Source organism: Cervus elaphus, chromosome 20 (assembly GCF_910594005.1).
Source record: "Cervus elaphus chromosome 20, mCerEla1.1, whole genome shotgun sequence".
Taxonomy (NCBI): domain Eukaryota; kingdom Metazoa; phylum Chordata; class Mammalia; order Artiodactyla; family Cervidae; genus Cervus; species Cervus elaphus.
Window position 1 is genome coordinate 56016399 of NC_057834.1, and position 20613 is coordinate 56037011.

General features: G+C 44.7%; 1 protein-coding gene and 1 pseudogene across 1 annotated transcript; one reads left to right on the plus strand and one right to left on the minus strand.

The window, feature by feature from the left end:
• Positions 1 to 632: 632 nt before the first annotated feature.
• On the minus strand, positions 633 to 17259 carry LOC122676740 (annotated as a pseudogene).
• A 2664-nt stretch (positions 17260 to 19923) lies between these two features.
• Positions 19924 to 20364, plus strand: LOC122677106 (ubiquitin-like protein 5). Its single transcript, XM_043876930.1, has one exon. The coding sequence runs from the start codon at positions 20028 to 20030 to the stop codon at positions 20247 to 20249; it is 222 nt and encodes a 73-aa protein (XP_043732865.1). The 5' UTR covers positions 19924 to 20027; the 3' UTR covers positions 20250 to 20364.
• The last annotated feature ends 249 nt before the right edge of the window (positions 20365 to 20613 follow it).

Below are 20613 nucleotides of genomic sequence, written 5' to 3' on the forward strand. Positions count from 1 at the left end.
AGGGAAGATGTGGGGTGGGACACAGAAGAAAGGAGAGAGATCGCCTAGGTGCCTGCAAGTGCGCTCGCCAGAGAAGCCACTTGGGGTCGCTCTGTCTGGGCTCCAGCGCCCAGGGGCCGGGGGTGGGGAAGGGAGGGCAGAGGTGAGGGGGAAGAGGGCAGCCGCTTTCCCGGCCGGCGCGCGGAGTGCATCTTTCCTTGCAGGAGCGGGTGCTGGTGGTTCTCCGCAATACAGCTCTGGGCAACCGATTGCTCCGCCCGGTCGCCTGGGGCAGCGCAGTTGGGTCACCATCTGTTATTTTACTCCAAACCATCCCGGCTCCCGCTTGGCGGTCCTTTCCCCGCCCCAAGGGCGATCAGACAGTCAGGCGCAGCGTGATGACTTCAGATTCCTGGAAGGGGTGTGCTGAAGTCAGGGGACCAGGTCCTAAAACACCGAGTGCTAACCCCCTGACCGCCCCACTTCGCTTTCCCCCTCAGGTCTGAGAGTGATCCAAAGATTGGAGCCCGGACTGGGATGAAGAGTGGCCTCAGGGTGGGGTTGGGCCAAAGAGCAGAGTGTGGGCTAAGATCACGAACACCTGAGTCATGCCGCCAGCTTTGAAAAGCGTTTTCCAGCCCTTTGACCTTGGGCTAGTCTCTCAGCCTCTCCGTGCCGGTTTCCTGTAAAGTGGGAATAATCACCCATGACTACCGCAGGGGGTCCTCGCGAAATCCAGCGACTTGATGTTTATTAGAGTGCTGAGGACCGGGCCTGTTCATAGAGTGCTATGTAAATATTGGTTAAATAAATAAAGCAGCAGGAAGGGACTTGGAGAGAGTTCTGGGGGGAATACCGAGGGTGACTTCCTTCCTGGCAGAGCCAGAGCAATGAGATAAGGAGCCATGTGGTGTGTGGACTGTCCAGATAAAGACAGCAATCCAGACTTACTACAGAAGGCTAAAGTGCAAGCCAAGGGATCACAGAGGGATGAGGATCTCTGGGCCAGAGGTGCTGTAATGGCTGTGAAATATGTCAGATCCACAAAAAATTAAGTTCAAGTTTTCCCTTTTTAGTTCGTTTACAGAATGACTGGGTCCCCACTCTGTGTACAGCTGGGATCTTCTTTTCTGCAAACTTATAAGGACATTCAGTTTACAATGGAATATCTGATCAACAATTCAGAGTCCTTTCACACGATTCATCATCCAAACCCAGACATGCTTGAGAGTGAAAGGGGCATTAGAAATACATAATTTTTAAAAGCAACTATACTCCAATAAAAATTAATAAAATTCTAATGCCTATTAAAAAAAGAAATATGTAATTTTTGAAACGTTTACTTTTGCTTAGTGTTTTGCTATACAAATGAACTTATATAGTTTTGTTAAAACTATTCGCAAAGATTTTTTTTCTAAAAAGTGAGTATGTATGCACAGTAAATATTTAAAATTTTAAATAATTATTCTTGCTACATATCACAAACATCAATCAATTTCTTAGCCATATTTCTAAGTAAGGTGTTACTGGCATTTTTCTGAAGAATAAAGATTTTTCAGTATGGTTTTATTATTTTTTATAATGTTGCTTGAAATCTTTAAAATTGCTTTTCATGATTAATCATTTCAAAGATGTTGATACCTTTGGTGTGAGATTGCTAGGGCTACCACAACAAAATACCACAGTCTAGATGGCTTATACAATAGAAGTTTATTACCTCATAGTTCTAGAGGCTAGAAGTCTGAGCCCAAGGTATCTGCTGGGTTGGCTTCTTCTGAGGACTCTCTCTTTGGTTTATAGATGCCCGTCTTCACCACGTGTCTTCACATGGTCTTTCCTCTGTTTGTCTCTGTGGGTGTGTCCTAATCTTTCATAAGGAAACCAGTCATGTTGGATTACGGGTCACCCTAATGACCTTATTTTACCTCAATTACCTCTTTAGGGGCCTTATCGCCAAGTACAGTCAGTCTGAGGTACTTAGGATTAGCACTTCAACATATGCATTTTGGAGTGATACAATTCAGTCCACAATAACTCTCCTGATTTTTCTTTGTAGGCCAGAAAATTTTTAATTGAGGAAAACTCTCCTTACAGATGCTCAGAGGAAATTCTGCTAAATGGGTATGTGTGTACTCAGTCACTCAGTCGTATCCAACTCTGTGATCCCATGGATTATAGCCCACCAGGTGCCTCTGTCCATGGAATTTTCCAGTCAAAAATATTGGAGCGGGTTTCCATTTCCAAGGGATCTTCCCCACCCAGGGATCAAACCTGTGTCTCTTGCACCTCCTGCATTAGCAGTGGATTCTTTACCACTGAGCCACCTAGGAAACCTGCTAAATGGGGGATATTCTCAATTCTGTTTTTTTCTACTAAAATGTTTTAATATTATAATGCTAATATTTTCACAGATGCTATCTTTTTTGCTTCCATCCATAGAAGATTTCTTCAACAACTATCTTCATGACTCCTTTGAATATTTCCCCAAACTTAGATGCAAGATTGTACACCTCTTCAGTTTCTTTCTAATCTAATTAGTAATAAATATATCCAATTAAAAATCATACTAAAAATAGTAGCTCTATCAAAATGGTCTTCTTTACAAATTGAAATGTTTCAAAATGTTAAAATTTCAAAATTGTACGTTATATAACATTTGAGCACTTCTTGTTTAATTTGTTCAGTGCCTCTTTCAGAGTCTTCTTATTTGCAAAATTCTTTTTTGATAATATTAACTTATGAAAACTTCAAACATTAAAATGTTTTAGAGAGTCTCCATTAAATACTTTGATAAAACATTTATAACCAATTGGGAATAAAATGCAACCAAAATGTAGAAGACGTACAATTTTTTTTAAAAATTCAGTACCACTGTGGAACACTTTGAATTAATTAAGAAGTTATTCTTTAATGGTCCAAACATTTCTAAAATCAAACAGAAAATAGGCAGCAAAGAGAGGAAGCTTGTACTGGCACATTGATGTATATTTTCTTGACTCAACATCAGCATTGTCCAAAAAGTTACAGATCAGTTACTCTTTGCGTATAAAAATATTTGAAAATTTTATAACTTTTATCTTGAATGATAGAATGCCATATTTAAAAACACATTAGTGAGTGATTTGTGACTTCAGCTAACTCCCAGGACATTTCTGCTCTGTAGGGTTTTTTAACTTTAGAAAGAATATTTTTTGTGCATAGTGTTGTTTTCCACTGACATTTAAATTCATCACCACAAAAATAATTTTTAATGTTGAACTTTTAAACTGAATTTACTATAGCATTTACAATAATGTCAGATGTTTCACCTTTGATGAAATGAACCACAAAAAGCTTTACTTTGATTTCATGAACTAGGTGAAAAAATTCAACTATTATTAGAATTAACTTATCTGATTTTCTATATAATGCATCAGATTACATCAATGTAAATTTGGTATTGTGTAAAAGCTGTGAAATTATTCTGCAAACAGTTTCACTTATATAATTGTGTGCACACATACACACATACATACACAGTAGAAAAAGAGAGAAATGAATTTGGTACTTCTGTTCTATAGGAAAAGTGTTCTTATATTTACCTAAATTGACATTTTATGCTTCACCACGTGATATAAAATACCTTTAGTAACTACCTCTGTTAAGTAGTCAAATTTAAGTAAAATCCTGTTAAACTAATTAGTAATTTAGAAATAGATGGTGATGCTTATTCAGCAGATTTGTGTCCTCTGGTTTTCATGCAATACTCAACAACCCTATGGTAGATAGTTAATGTCAACTAACATCTTACACAAGTTATAAATTCATCTCAACTTTCTTGGAATATGGAAATTCAGTGCTTAATTTTTCATTATATAGTCACTTTAATTGTATGTAGCTTATTGCTAACAAAAGCAGTTACTTGAAAAATAGAAAGTGTTGTCAGAGAATAAAATAAGTGGTTGTAGATTTATGCCACACAACAAATGACAAGCCCTGTAGCAAGAGCATTCACATTACTCTCTACAAGTTCAATGGTGTGACTGCTTGATTTCTCTTTACCTGTTCATATTCCACTTAATTCTAGCCTGTATTTTCCCAAATTTCCCACTGATCCCATGTAGGCGACCTGATGATTTTGTGCATCTTGCAGGCCATGGTTCAGGGCACAGCACAGTAGGCGGCCCAGCAAGGAGCGGCAGTATCAAGACCTCCCCCTCTAGCCTGGCTGTTGTTGCTGCTGCTAAGTTGTTTCAGTCATGTCCGACTCTGTGCAACCCCACAGACGGCAGCCCACCAGGCTCCGCCGTCCCTGGGAGTCTCCAGGCGAGAACACTGGAGTGGGTTGCCATTTCCTTCTCCAATGCATGAAAGTGAAAAGTGAAAATGAAGTCAGTCGTGTCCGACTCTTAGCAACCCCATGGACTGCAGCCTACCAGGCTCCTCCGTCCATGGGATTCTCCAGGCAAGAGGACTGGAGTGGGTTGCCATTGCCTTCTCCACTCTAGCCAGGCAGACCGAAGGAAATAGCTATCCCTAGCTGCTTCCATCCAAGCACACGTTCATTTGTCAGTGAGTATCTGCAAGTGGCCATTGTAAGAGGCTATAGTTTAAGCTTTGTCAGAAAAGAGCAGGGCTTCCCTGGTGGCTCAGATGGTAAAGAATCTGCCTGCAGTGTGGGAGACCTGGGTTTGATCCCTAGGTTGGGAGGATCCCCTGGAGGAGGGCATGGCAACCCACTCCAGTATTTTTACCTGGAGAATCCCCATGGACAGAGGAGCCTGAGAAGCTACTGTCCATGGGCTCTCAAAGGGTCGGACGCAACAGAGCAACTAATCACAGCACCACCCAGAAAAGAACCAGGAAAAGAGAGATGGGTCATCACCAGTGATCATTTAGATTTAACCCTGTGTTTTAAAGTAAGAACACTGTGTACAGACATGGCAGAAATTGAAAGTAGTATAAAGTGGAGGGTTGTCGAATCCATTCCAGATAACTTTGCTATGGCTAGTAGAAAAAAAAAATTTAAGTAAAATTTTAAAACCAGTAAAACTTATTAAATCAACAGGAGGCAAGGACAATAGTTAACAACCAGGACTATCCCAGACAAACTGAGATAGATAGAAACACTGCTCATATTCAGCTGATGAGATGGGAAGGAAAGAAATTAACTTCCAGGGGTTCTGCTTGTTGTTTACACTGGTTTTGTTCAAAGAGCACGATGCCCAGAACCACCCTTCCCTGACCCAAAAAATGAGCTGGTTAGTGTGGAAACTCTTCCTGACTTGGTGAGCTGCTCTCTTCCTCAGGTCCTTGGAGCAGAGGCCATGCCACCCTGGAGATGTCAGGAATGAGATCTCCCACCCCTGCTGTGATGTGTATTCTCATTTTCTTGTTGCTTTCCCTTAGGGAATTGAAGGCATATTCAGGTGTGGTGGGGCAATGAAGATGATGAACTAATTTTTTTTTAATGAGCTAATTTCTATATCATGCTGATGAACTTTATTCCTAGGCTCACAGGTGTGGAAGTGGAGTGTGTGGACTGTCCTGCAGTTGGCTATCATGCTCTGTCCTCAAACAAGTATGGTTTGCTTGGGTTGTATAGCCCTGGAGTCTGAGTAAACCTGGTGAAAGAAGAGTTTCCTGAAGGAGGAGATATAGTAAATTGAGAGTTCTGAGTTCAGCCACTGTTCTAGGTCCTTTTGCAAGACCATTTGGAGGCATACTTATGAGAAAGAATATGGATCTGATCTTTCTTTCCTCCTAGACCTTCCCATTTCCACTCCCCTTCTGCCTCAGGAGGAGCCCAGAGCTCCAGAACTTCCCAGAGAGAGGCTCAGAGAGGTCCCAGTCACTACCCCTCCTCTCCCAGCCCCAACCTCTCCAGCCATCTAGGGAGCAGGAAGGCAGGACTTCTCTTTTACACGCAAGAGAGTATCACACAGACTTATAAATCAAAGTAGACATGAGGCATTCTGAGGCAAAACTTCCATTAATCATCATTCTGTTCCTAGAGTCCCCGGTGGACCCCACAAGGGGATAGCTTAAGCCCAGTTACAGCAAGAGCAGCTTGTGTCAAAGACCAGGCCTGCCCGACAAGCCTCCTCATAGGTATATGTGCATCCGTGCAGTTGTAGAAGGCATGCTTGCTGGTGGGGCTGGGATAGAGACCGCCAGACTTTTTGGCACAGAATCCACTGTCATCAGTGCTGCCAGTCTTGCGAGCTTCAGTGTTTGTGGAGGAGCCCACAGTAGAGGGGGGCACTCTGCAACCTGAGAGAATAAGTAAAGGAACCCATAGGTTCTAGAGTGGTCTCCTTTCCCAGCACAAGTGTTGTGTCTGTAGTGTCACCAGGGGATCCTCATGTTATCTGAACCAGTGGTTAAATGCTCTGGGCCTGAATCAGTGATCCCCGAGTTCATAGCCCAGCTCTGCCATGAGCTCAGTGACCACAAATAAGTCATTAACTTCTCTGAGCCCCAATTCCTCCCTTTACTTGTATTAGAGACACTAATCTGAGAATTACTCTGTGAAGCATTTCCCAGTGTGTATGGTATGTAAAATACTAAGTACTTAACAATTACTAGTTTTGTTTTTAGTTTATGTTTAAGGGGGAAATAATGCTTATTTATCACCTCCATCCCTTAAATGCTTGCCCAAATACTATGTTCCATGTATGCTAAGTTGCTTCAGTCATGTCTGACTCTTGCGACCCTGTGGACTGTAGTCTGCCTGGCTCCTCTGTTCATGGGGATTCTCCAGGCAAGAATACTGGAGTGGTTTGCCATGCTCTCCTCCAGGGGATCTTCCTGATCCAGGGATCTAACGTGGGTCTCTTACATCTCCTACATTGGCAGGTAGGTTCTTTACCACTAGCACCACCTGGGAAGTCCATACCTCCCCACCAAAATCCTACAGAGTGGAGGAATTTTAAAAATCATTTTATTCATGTCAGCTAAGGTGAACTGAGATTCAAAACCAGTTCTGTCTTGAGTACAGAGCCTGTGCAATGCCAACTACACTAATATCTTTCCTTTTAAACCACTTTATTAGGTATGACTGGCATATAAAAAAACCGTTAATGCATACAACTTGATGAGATGGAGATAAGTACACATCATGTTTACCACAATCAATGCCATAAACATGTTCATCCCCTCCAAAAGTCTCCTCTCACCCTCTTTATTATTAACTTTTGCAATAAGAGCACGTATCATAGGATCTACCCTTTTAGCAAATTGTAAAGTATACAATAAAGCATTGTTAACAATAGTTACTGTGTTCTACAATAGATCTCCAGGATTTATCCATATTGTATAACTAAAACATGCACCCTTTGACTAATACCTCCCTAGTTTTTATGTTTAAATAGACTAATTACGCCTGGTCTCCAAGAGCACCTGTGAGGGTAACTTGAAAGTTGGAAGAACCGGCAGACCTGACATGGTCCATCAGTCAGCACTGGCTGTCCCCATGGTTTCCTGCCCCCTCCCTTCTGCTTTCTGCATGTGCCCTGGTCCTTATGTTAGGGGCAAAATTGTATCCTGAGACCAATTGTAACTCTGCTCCTCACTTCAGAAAAAGGGCCAGTTGAACCCCTTCAGAGTTCTCTTTTTTTCATCCCTTTCCTCATCATCTAACTTTGGCATCCCTTCCTTGGTTTGTCGTCTTTATTCCACATAGTTCCTAAAGGCTGGAGCTGGACAGATGAGAACAGAACAAGGTGTTTGTGGTCCCCTCCGTACCCAGGCTTCCAGATGTTCTCCAGGGGCTCCCAGGACAGCTCTACAAGAAGAACTCTTGGGAACAGTGATGGACCTTTCATGAGGGCAGCCACCCAAGGGCTACCCCATAGCAGCCATCTGAGTCTTTCTTTCTGAGTCACAAATGCCAGTGCCCATGGACATGCTAGGACAGGTGGAAGATCTGAAGGGGGCTTCCTTTGAGGCCAGGCTGAGGGGAGCACTGGATGGTCTTTTATGCCTCCTTAACCATGTCCATTTTGTCATCTTGTGGATGGTGGGAGGTGCATCACTGCTCACCAGGAGTGGAGACGCCAAGTGCAGACTTGAGGGCATGCATGAAAGGGTATTTGCCTTGTCCACAGGAAGTGCCTGTGAAGTCATCCAAGCCAATGCTCCAGACCATGGCCACCCCAACCTGTTCTTCAGCAGCCACTCAGCCTGTGGGAGAGAATCAGGGGACTGTAGGGCGGCCTTTACACAAATGCAGGGAATGACTCCAGCAGAATGACGGGGAAGACCATGATCCAGTCATGGAGAGGAGGGAATGGAGAATGGCTTTCCACAGGCACTTTGAAGGACTCATGGACATAGTTGTGGACAAGGAGAGATTTTTAGGACTACCAAGTCAGGGAGAATGAGTCTCACGCCTGCTCTCTGTATCACCAGCCACCTTCTGCGAAGGCCTGTTTGAGCTGGAGCTTGAGTGGGTTGCAGTGGCAAAAGATACACAGGGCCCTTCAAGTGGCAAGTGTCTGGGCAGAGAGACAGCTGGTGATTATGAGGTATCGAGTGAAGGGCTTTGGGGCTGATAAACAGTAACCATCCAGATGTGAGCATGTAAAGGCCAGTGGGCAGATGCCCAATGGCCCCATGGGTCTCTCATCTCCAGATTTTGGGTTCTTCCTGCATAAAGTTACTGTAAGCAGGAGCAGAGGAGAGGAAGGAACTCGGATCTACACTGTGGTCCTGGGGCAGGAAGAGTGCCAGAGAGCTGGATCAGGAGCAGAGTCATAGAGTTGAGGAGGGCAGGGGTCAAAGGGGAGAGTCCAGGAAGGGGCCTGGGGGCTGGGCATGGGAAGGGGGAGGGACTGAGGGAAGGGAGGAACCCCTGCAGTTGCTGAGGAGCAGAGGGGCTGTTCCAACTGCCGGGCTCTGCAGCTGGACCACTGGCTCCCTCGAGACCTCGGGGCCACCTTGGGTTTTGCTTTTCCTCCCTTCGGTATTTTCTTGTGCTAATTCCAATGTACTTGGAGGGGAGGTTCCCTGCCTCTCCCAGGTGTACAGAAGGTAGGGTTTAGAGGGACTTACCTTGATCATGAAGCTCTTGGGGTTGGCATATCCAATCTACTGATTCCCCTGTAGGCACAGGGGACCTCCGGGGAGCATTCCACACTTCAGTGGCTCCTTTCAGGAGGGAACAAACCTAGGGCAAGAGGAGCAATCACGGCTCAGATGGACCTGGCTCTGCCCGGCTCATGTCTCCCTCTCCCTCTCTTTCTTTTCTGGAATACACTCCCACCCCACCCCTCTTTACTGGAAATAAGAGCGCATGGCTCCCATTTCACCCAGGCTCCTTGCTCTTCCTCCTGTGGGTGGCAACGTGGAAAGGGCACTGGCTGGGAAGATGAGACCTGAATTCCTGCCATTCCTGGGTGTGCCAACACCCATCTGTGCATAAGGAACAGAGCAGCTTCTTTGTGCCTTGTGCCCCAGTTTCCCTTTGAAACTAGCTTGTTTGTTCCTTTATTTGAAAGAATGTTTGTCACAAAAGAGCCAACAAGGGGATGCTAATGCATAATGGTTAGGGTCTGAGATGCTGGAGCTGGACAACCTTAGTTTGAATCTTAGCTCGGCCACTTAGGTTCTATGACCTTGAGCAGGCTTCTTAATCCCTCTGTGCCTCCCTGTCGTCTGTGTAAGATGACAAAATCCATCTCACCATTGTTGAGTGTTAAATAGGATAATATATAAAAACAGAGCTGGCTATCCATTTGGACTTGGTAAATGTTAACCATTATTAGTATTAATCATGCATATTTACTCTAAAAGATTAAAATTTAAGATATTTTATTTATAGTTTACCCTTCCCTCCCTACCACACACACTCAGAGCAGGCAACATGGGGTACCCTGATTAGAAATCAAAGAATAAATTCTTTTTTTGGAAGTATTTTTGACCGTTTAGAACAGAGAGTCAATCTCCTTGGTCTTCCCAGACCTCTGGGACATTACCTCAAAGTAGGCAAGACTCCCTGCCTCCTGCGTGTAGGCTCTGGCAGCCCCTGGGCCAGAGGAGGGAGCATCCAGGCCACGGTGGGAGGGTTGGCGAGAGAGAAGGTACTGGCATAAGCCCCAAAGCCCCCATCAGTTTCTCAGCAGGGCATCTTGGTTTTTCCAGTAGTTCATTGCATAATCCTAGAGGAAAGGTAAGGAAGATGTTTACTAAGAAGCAGCTGAGCTTGTGCCCAGAGGCCTGTGGAATAGTCAACATTTTCTACCCAGTTTCCCATCCACTTTAGACATAGCCTGCAGTCAAGACTCTTCCATAACCCAGCCTCATAGAAAGGAAAGGCGTACCCTCCCTTCTGGAACTGGGTGTTATAGGCACCCTCGTTAAGAGGTACATTGTGTAGGTAGCAGGGCTCAGTGTCAATTAGGAATGAAATGTCCCATTATCCTTCTTCCCCTCTACTAGACTTGGCATTTGGAATGTAACGAGTTCAGTCATGCATCCTCTCATTTCCCCAACTGGCAAAATACCATATCTCAGAATTGTGTAAGCATAGGGTATTCCCCTGGGAGACTTTCCCATACCTATTTTAAAATCTCTGGTTGAATTCTGCACTGAAATCACATCTAATCAATTTATACATCTACTAATCATTAAGAAGGTTTATTATATAGCTTCCTATGCCATACAAGTTAGGAAGATCAATCTTAGAGGGAGAAAGTGAGGAAGATTAAGGGCAAGATAGATCATGAAATATGTTCCTAATATCAATGAAAATGATAGTTTTATAATGTTTGGTATTATCCCAAACCACAATTCTGCTTCCTTTGGTGTAAAAAATAAATGAGTACAATTAATCATAGGCACAAGGAAGTAGGCAACATGAACTGAGTTAAGAAAGTTCACTATCTTCATCTTGTCCATCAAGCTTCCTCAGCCTTCCTTTTACTCTTTGGCCAGAGATCTCAAGACTTGGTTGAAAATATCCATCAGAGCTGACTGGCCCAAATCCTCACTTACCACACTGAAGTATTTGTAGTCTCCCTTGTCGTTGGGTCCTGAAAACAAAGGGCTGTCCTCTCCTGTGAAACCATCCCAGGAACCCCTCAGGTCATAGGTCATCACATTGATGAGGTCCATGTACCTTGGGTAATGGGAGGTAGGATACAACAGAAGAAAAATGACCCAAGGAAAATAATACTCTCCATCCCACTTCCCCTAAAGGTCCCAGTCCCAACTGAATATGGTTTGTAATCATGTCATGAAGGATTATGCTTTAGTATTCTTTACTCCATTCTGTCTCACCTTTATTTGAAAAGTTGATATATAGAAGGCACACAGTCTGTAATCAATAATTCATTGCACTCAGACCTTCAGGTCTTATAAAAGTATGAAACTCAACTAACTTTTCCAAGTAGCCTTTTGTCATTAAGAATTTTGACTGGCTTCCCATGTCTCTCTCAGGCTTTGGGATCATCTTATTCTTCTGGGACAGAGCCCTCTCTCTCCAGGGTATCTGAGCATTAGCCAATGTATGGGGGAGGTCTCAGGGTTAATTAGCTCTGAACTTGGGCCCACAGGCCTGGGGATTACTTGCTTTGACATTTCAGGGATCTGGTAGGCAGTCTCAAAGGTACCTTTGCCAGCTGAGACAGCAGCAGAAATCAGCAACCTGGGCTTGTTGCTCTGGGTGACTTCGTGCTCAAAAGCCTCATACATTTCCTATTGAACAGAGGACACTGGACTGAAGCTGCAAGGACCAATAAGCATCTTACAAGGTCATGATTCTCATAAGGGAAGCTAAAAAGTATTCAACTTAGAGTTCTTTGCTTCAGAAAGTATTGTTGGTCTTTGGGAACAAAAATGAGTTTTTCTTCAAAAAAACCTTGTTTTGAGAGAAAATTGGTGACCTTCTAAGAGTCCTTCTATGTAAAAGAGACCTTTTAAATATTAAAACAACCAGGGCTTCCCTGGTGACTCAAAGGTAAAGAATCCGCCTGCCAATGCAGGAGACACAGGTTCAATCCCTGGTCTGGGAAGATCTCACACACCATGAAGCAACTAAGCCCATGTGCAACAACTACTGAGCCTGTGCTCTAGAGCCCAGGAACCACAGCTACTGGAGCCCCAACCCTAATGCCTGTGCTCAACAAGAGAAGCCACCACAATGAAAAGCCCGTGCGCTGCAACTACAGAGTAGCTCCTGCTCACTGCAACTAGAGAAAAGCCCATGCAGCAGAAATCAGCAACCTGGGACTGGCTGGGAAGACCCAGCACAAACAATAAATAAATAAAATTATTAAAAAATAAATAACTAAAATGAACAAATAATGTCCAGAGCATAAAAACAAAACTAAAAAGCTTCTATAGGACAAAAAATGGCTCCTACCTCTACAAACTACATGTAATTAAATGTAGCAATTGGAAAAATCAATCATGAAGGATGAGGAAGTAAGAGTATCAAAGCAATCATTGGTGCTCAAACAAGCTGCCCAGAGGAGAAAACACTCTGGCCCAACAACTTTATGTCTGTTCCTGGTGGCAGAAATACCCCCTGGAGGCATCTGCCTCCACTCACTAAAGCGAGGGGCTATTGAGCATCTCAGTCTGTAATTGGCTCATCTTGTCCTATACACTGCCCCTCAGGGAAGGACCTATTTGAGGACTATTTGACTTCCCATAGCGATGCTTAGAACATGAATGTTTCAGACTCTTTGGCAGGTTTCTTACTATAAATAAGTTACCTTTCATTGTGCTGCCTTACACTAGTCTCTATAACTTGGCTCTATGAGTTTTCCCTGAAAGCATGATCTGATCTTGCACTAAAGAAATCAGGCTTTGAGGCAGGCAGGCTGAGAGTCACACTTTCAGCTGTATTCAGAACTCCTCATCATGCAGAGGTCTTCTCCCCCACCTAGATCCTATATTCTTTGGACACAGAGAAAGTAAGTCACCTTCAACAGGACAGTGAGGAGTTGCTTGGTGTCAGCTGGGCTGTCACAGTTGCCAGGATACTCCCAATCAATACCCAGCCCATCGAAGTTGTTCTTCCTCAAAAGCTGTATGACTGACTGGATGAAGGTCTGGTGGTTCTCAGCAGTGGCCACCATGTCAGAGAATCTGGAGTCAACAAGTCATTATGATCTTAGTGGCAGTGAGGGGCTTCGACATGGACTTTCTCAAATGCAGAGTTCTCCCATGGAGTACTTGGGGCCAGGGGATGGGGGACATGGAACACAGGAAGAAGCAATAGTGATCTAAGCTCTTGGATCCTGTCTTGTCACTTAGCCTCTTATTTGTCCAGATGTATATTCAATTATTCAGGTGTTCATTTGACGTTTGATAGTGCTGGGATATAGTGACGAATAAAATAGTTTCTGCCTTGGAGGAGCTTCTTTGGAGGAAGGTATAGATAAGTAGACAATCATTTAAATTACAGCCTGGTAAGAGCTATGATCAAGGAGGGAAAGACTTCAAAGAGGACTCTGATGAGAAGGTTAAGGGATATCTAAACTGATACCTGAAATCTAGAGATGACCCATGTCAGAGAATCTTAGAGAACTTGAAGTCTGGATGAGACAAATCTGGGAGTGATTCTGCCTTGAATACAAAGTCTCACCCTTGGGTCCCAAAGTTCCAGCCTCCAACAGATATCAGGGTTTTCAGTTCTGTATTGCTGGAGATAGGAAGATTCCAGTGTAAATGCAATTCCCCAGGGAAAGTGATGTCATCTGCTGACCACCCTCTTATCCCACACCTGAGCAGCCCCAGGCCTGCCCTATTACCAGTCTATGCTCTTGTGCTGGGAGCAAAGCTCTCTATAAGAGCAAGGTACCCTCTTACTGAGGCTTCCTCAGTGGCTGAGCAGTAAAGAATCCACCTGCAATGCAGAAGACACAGGAGACGTGGGTTGGATCCCTGGGTTGGGAAGATCTCCTGGCGGAAGGCATGGCTACCCACTCTCACATTCTTGCCTGGAGAATCCCATGGACAGAGGAGCCTGGTGAGTTAGAGTCCACAGGATGGCAAAGAGTTGGACACAGCTAAAGTGACTTAGCACACATGCACTCTCTTACTATAGGTACCTCCAGGACACAGTATTAATACTCATTGAACAGGTTCCTGTTCCTGGCCCTGAGAGTGGGCTGATGGATTCTGCTTTGACAGGAAGCTTCAGGGGAAGACAAGGCAGGCCATCCTAGGGAGGATGAAAGAATCTAAAAGCAGTCCCTTAACACAGATGGTAGGTAGGCTGGAGCTGTTGGGATACACAAGACCAGAAAGCTGAAAGTCTGAGTCTTTTAAAGGAAAGAGCAAGGAGTAGGGGCAGTAGAAGTGTCTGCAGTTTACTAAATGCTTACCAAATGCCAGGCATGTCACATGCATTGCTCCTGTCACGCTTACAATCAGGCAGGAACTATTAGTCTCACATTGCCCTCTAAGTAATATTCAGAAAGGTTAAGCAGTTTGTTTCACATCACCCAGCTACCAAGGCTGGCAGAGCAGGATTCAAACTAACTCCTCTATTCCATGGGGACTCCCGGCAGGCACCAGGTCCTTTGAGTGTGACCTTAAAACCTACCCACTGATTCCCAACTGGACCAAAGTGTCAATTAACCTATCTGATAAACTGGTCAGGCATTCCTGGATTCTGCCACTTACTAATTGTATGGTCTAAGGAAAACTTCTCTATGATACAGTGTCTTCAATTTAAAATATCTGTTAAAACTTTGCATCTGTTGTGAGGGTTACATTAAAAAAAATAAATCAAAAGCACTTAGCATAAGGCCTGGCTCACCCAATTCATCAGTAGTCACCCAATAAACATGCCAAGTGTTTAATTGGCACGAGAGCCATCTTAAATTAAACTGGTAGCTAGCTCATAGGGTGGTGTGGGACTTTACTGCAATGCAGAGAACTCCAGGGAACTGTATTCACAATGAATCCCTTGTAGGTAGTACCTCATGGGACCCATAGAATACAATGCAGAGGGTCTGCTAAGAAAATAATCTAGGCAAATGACAGCAACCTGCCTCCCCTGGGGAGAGTGATGTTAACAACTCTGCCAATGAGGCATGAGGGTGATTGCAAACAGGACTCAAAGACTAGGCATTCTGATACTGGTATCTTTAAGGACTTCTGAAAGACTTCCAACTCAGCCCAGAGCCCAAGCACAGAACTCTCTAGTGCTTGAGCCCATTAATGCCAGCATAGAGGGTTCTCATCATTCCACTCGATGGTTGTGATCTGGTAGTTGGTCATGCCAGCAAAAGCATAGGTGATGTGTGTGCAGCGGCAAGGGTCCACACTCTCGGGCATGTAGCAGGCAACCTCAGAGCAGTACTGGCTCCAGTTAGTGAAGTAACAGACTATTCTGGTGCCTGGAATGGCAGGGAAATAAGAGATGGTCCCTTCCCTGACTAATGTCCCTTGTACCCAGGGACCCCTGGCACTCCCCATCCATGGGGCACTTACCAGCTGCAGCAGGAGGGCCAGCCCGAAAAAGAAGATAAGAGATCTTGGTCAGAGGGTAGCAGGGTCATTATTTCCCTGGCTGGCCTGGGACAGCGCAGAGCAGTAAAGTGGGAATGGGAGTTGGGGCCTGCTGTAAGTCCTTTCCCAACATGGACCCCTGCATGATGCTTTCAAGGAAGGTGGCTAAGGTAGGCATTCGGTGGGCTATCTGAAAGCTCAGATGATAGTGAGCAGTTCAGGAACTAGGACTGTTATTTACCTGCTATTTATTCAACAAACTCATATTAAGTACTGGTTTGCTGTTCAGTCTCTAAGTCATGTCTGACACTTTCGAGACCCCATGGACTGTAGCCCACCAGTCTCCTCTGTCCAAGGAATTTCCCAGGCAAGAATACTGAAGTGGGTTGCCATTTCCTTCTCCAGGGGTTCTTGTTAACCAGGGATCAAGCTGGCATCTCCTGAGTCTCCTGCATCGGCAGGCAGATTCTTTAGCACTGAGCCACCAGGCAAGCACAAGTATTAGCTACTGAAAACAAAAAGAAAAATTAGGCAAGCTCCCTGCCGTCAAAGAACTCAGAACCTGTTGGGAAATCAAACCTATAAGCACAATTAAACCTCAGTGCAATGCAATGACACAAGCAATAAAATATGCAAAGTATTCTAGAAAACAAATTAGGGAAGACTTCCCCAGAGAGATAATATTTGGATAGCTCTCTGTGTTTCCTCTAGGCTTCTTTGGGATTTGTGCTTTCTTCTCTCTGTCACGGGGCTTCCCTGGTGGCTCAGATGGTAAAGAATCTGTCTGCAATGCAAGAAGCAGTAATTTGCCATTTTAATGGTAAGTGCTCCATGCATGTTCCAAGGCTGAATGGGCACTCGACAGCTTTTTATAGGTAGCACTGCAGACCTTGCCACCGCACACCTGGCTCCCCTCAGCAAGCAAGGTGGCAGCCCAGAAATAAAGGGATATGAGGGGGCACGTGGTTCCCATTTACCCTCTGAATCTTACCTGTGTTTACCTTCTTAGACAATCAACCCCGAGACACAATGGAGACTTGGTAGGTACAACCTTAAAAGGTTATTGACTGAAGATACATTTAGGAAAATGGCTTATCTGGCACAGGCAGAAGGCAGGCCTTGGGTTCAAAGTCACTACAGGTCAGAGTGGGCCCCACAGGTCAAAAGGGACCATCTGGACTCTTGAGGAGGAGTGTGGACAAGCAAAGTGAGTCTGCATTTGACCAGGATTTGTCCCTGACTGGACAATGGGAGATGGTCCTGCCCAGCCACCTGCTCTTTGATGCCAATGTAGCAGTATATGTCAGGTAATGGCTAGAAGTTTGTGAGGTTTCACCAAGTCTGGAATGAGAAAGTATCACTCTCCAAACTTGCTTCTGTTTAATTGAAGGTTGCTTGGTTTACAGAAGAGGGAAGAAATTCACGGAGGGGTGAGGCACACATTTCTAGTTAGGCTTTGATTCAGAAGGGAGAAGCAGCAAGGCCCCAGAGAGCCATAAAAATCAGGGAAAACATAGCTGTAAAAATCCCTGCACACGGCTGCCACCAAAAAAAAAAACCAAAAACCCCTGCAGATCGAGGCTGAGAATCTCAATGTTTTAGGACCTGCCTCCCTTCACTCCACTCCACTCCCAGCCTAACTACCCAGACAGAAGGGGATGCACCTACAGGAAGCCCACCGCAAGGTCACATCCCAGGTGTCCAGACTGTGTCTCAGGATCACTCAGCCCCAGAAGGCAATGAGAGGAGCAAAAGTGTGGTTTTACCTTTGGCGCTGACACCAGCCCCAGGACATCCACTTAGTCTGCCTAAAATCCCAGCTGTGGGTGGCATCGCTGGCTGCACTCTGGGTGACACCTCCCACTTAGAGATCTATCAGGTGAGTGTACAAGGTCTTCAGAAAGATGCTGATCAGACTGTTGCGAGCTTCTAATTCAGACTCAATCTGGGTTCACAGAGAATACAGGGACAGAACCTACAGGCTTCAATACAAGTACTCCCAGGGCTACTATCCAGTTTCCTCTGACCGTTCCCAGACCTTAGACTCGCTTGGCCTCTGGTCATTGACTGCTAAGAACTTGATGCATTAACTAACTAGAATTGGCCCAGTCCTGAAAATAATAATAACAGCTAACATTTACTCAGCACATGCAATGTGCCAGGTGATTAATTCACTTAATGCTAAAACAACAACAACAACAACAAAACCCTTTGAGGCAGATACTATTATTGCCTTGCCATCCCTTTTACAGACTGGGGAAACTGAGGTTTAAGGGAACTTAAGTAAAATGCCCGAGGTCACACTGAGAAGCTGAGCTCAGATCCAAGCAGACACAGCCTGCCCCTGGGACCTGGAGTCTCTTACTCCACTCCCCTTCATCCACACCATCCCATGCAACTATCAGCTATAAAGATGTACAACCTGAGAGTTGTGAGTTAAGTTTTATTTGGAGCAAAATGAGGACTACGGCCCTGGAGACTGCACCTCAGATAGCTCTGAGACACTGCTCCAAAGGGGTGGTAGGAAAAGGTCAATATATAAGATTTTGGTGAAGCGGGAGTTCCATGCAATCAAGTGCTTACCTTACAAGAGGTTTTCTGTAGTCATGAAGAGCTGATATCATCAGGAAGGGATTTAGTGCTTTCCTAGATGTGAAGAAAAGCTATGTCAAAGCTATAGTTAAAGCTATGGTTTTTCCAGCAGTCATGTATGGATGTGAGAGTTGGATCATAAAGAAACTCAGCACTGAAGAACTGATGCTTTTGAACTGTGGTGTTGGAGAAGACTCTTCAGAGTCTCTTGGACAGCAAGGAGATCAAACCAGTCAATCTTAAAAGAAATCAGTCCTGAATATTCATTGGAAGGACTGATGCTGAAGCTGGAGTTCCAATACTTTGGCCACCTTATGTGAAGAACTGACTCATTTGAAAAGACCCTGATGTTGGGAAAGATTGAAGGCAAGAGGAGAAGGGGACAACAGAGGATGAGATGGTTGGATGGCATCACCAACTCAATGGACATGAGTTTGAGCAAACTCTGGGAGTTGGTGATGGACAGGGAAGCCTAGTGTTTTGCAGTCCATGGGGTTGCAAAGAGTCGGACACGACTGAGTGACTAAACTGAACTGAGAATTAATGAGATAAGATTGGTCACTTAAGAGAAGACTTATCCAAATGAGACTTTTGCAGAATTTATGTTTGTTTCCCTGGAGCACAGAGTGCCTCATCTTCCACCAGCTGCAGCAGCAAAGGCTTCAATGTCTGCAGAGGCAGGTGGCAAATGCCCTTAAAGCATCAGTAGTTCCTCTTTGGTAGAGAACACTGAGCCTTAAAAGATCTCCTTAAAGGAATTGTTTTAGGGTTGGGGGAGAGGAGGAGAAGGTTGATCAGGGTTTCTCTCCAATCTCAGCTGAACAAAAGGTCCTAATCTCCTTACCCTTCTCTTGGATATTTGCAAAGCAAATGGTTCTCTCCTCACAGCAAGTATGAGAAAGGAACGCATAGAGTTCAGGGCTTAGAGCTCAAGACACAGACCTTCCATGGACTCTCAGGCTCCATGAAAGGCCAAGGTTAATATGTTGGGCAGCTGTCCATGATAACGAAAGTAACAACAAACACAAGTACCGGCCTTCCTTACCCCTTATACCTCTGGCAGCAAGCATGCTTATTATTCCCATTTTACAGAGAAAACAGGGGGGCACAGAGAGGGTAAATAATGTGACCAAAGTCACATGGTCAGTGAGTTAGAGCAAAGCCAGGGTGTGCACCCAGGCAGCCTGACTCTCAGTTATCTCACTCCTCTGCTTCTGGAGAATGCAATAATCAGAGGAAGCAAAGGACTGAGCCAGTGTTAGAAAATCAGAGAAGTGCCCTCAAGCAGTGTCTAACTTAAAAGATCAGAGCTGTCAGGCAGCATTTAGGGGGCCCTGGGGACAAAGTTCCCCTAGTCTCCAGCAGCGCTGGCCACCTCTGTTCTTTCATATGTACTTCTGACATGTTCTCAGTCATAAAGGAACAAATCCCCTTTTCAACTTAAAAATAATGAACAATATGAGAGTTTCAAGTTAAGTTTTATTGGGGGCAAAATGAGGACTATAGCCTAGGAGAGCACTTCAGATAGCTCTGAGAAACTGAGGTAGAGATTACTAGGCAGTCAGTGTAGAACTCTGAGACCTCCTCTTGTTTTCAGTAAACATCCAGCTCCATTGTCCTGAATTCCTGGAATGTGTGTTTAGTCTGATAAATCATCAGCACTCAGATCCAGGGAAGGGCAGTAATTAAATTCTGTTCCATATGCTTGAGGGTAAAACAAGTGATGAACATGAATCTTAAACCATACATCTAGTCCTTGGTAAAATGGCCAGAGGGCACAAAAAAGGGTGGTGACTTAATCTAAGGATCAAGAGAAGCCATAAAGATATTAAGTATCTTGACCTTTAAATTGATTGGTTAGAAATGATGTGATTTAAGGAAGGTTATAAAAACTGATATAAGCAGTGCGAGGAGGTTGTGGCATCTGCTTCTTCCAGGCTATTTGAGGGGACCCCTGAAGTCCCGATTCAGTTGCCTCCCGGTCCCTGCCTTGTGCTGCTCCAGCCAGGATGATCGAGGTTGTTTGCAACGACCGTCTGGGGAAGAAGGTGCGCGTTAAGTGCAATACGGACGAGACCATTGGGGACCTTAAGAAGCTGATCGCAGCCCAAACTGGCACCCGTTGGAACAAGATCGTACTGAAGAAGTGGTACACGATTTTTAAGGACCACGTGTCTCTGGGGGACTATGAAATCCACGATGGGATGAACCTGGAGCTTTATTACCAATAGAGCAGAATTCCTTCTTCCTGCCCTTCCCCCTCCTCCCACCCTCACTCCCCACACTAATATGGATGCTTGTTTTTGGAAACTCATGTTAATAAAAACTTAGAGGCTGAAAAAAAAATAATAAAAAATAAAAGCTGATGTAAGACCCACCTTGGGGGTACTTTTTACCCCCTCTCAGTGTCTATACTGAGGGCTCTGTACTTTCCTCCTCTTTAATAAATCCTCTTCACTTGCTTCTGTGAGTGTTTGCTTGTTCCTGGATTCCATTCTTCGGCTCCATGGACAAGAACTCGGATTCTCCTCTCAAAACTGCTCCAAAGGAGTAGGGGGAAGGACAGTATACGTGTGATTTTGGTGAAGGGGGAAT

Excerpts from the sequence above, each read along its gene's own strand:
- LOC122677106 (XM_043876930.1), top strand. The coding sequence starts at position 20,028 with ATGATCGAGGTTGTTTGCAACGACCGTCTGGGGAAGAAGGTGCGCGTT.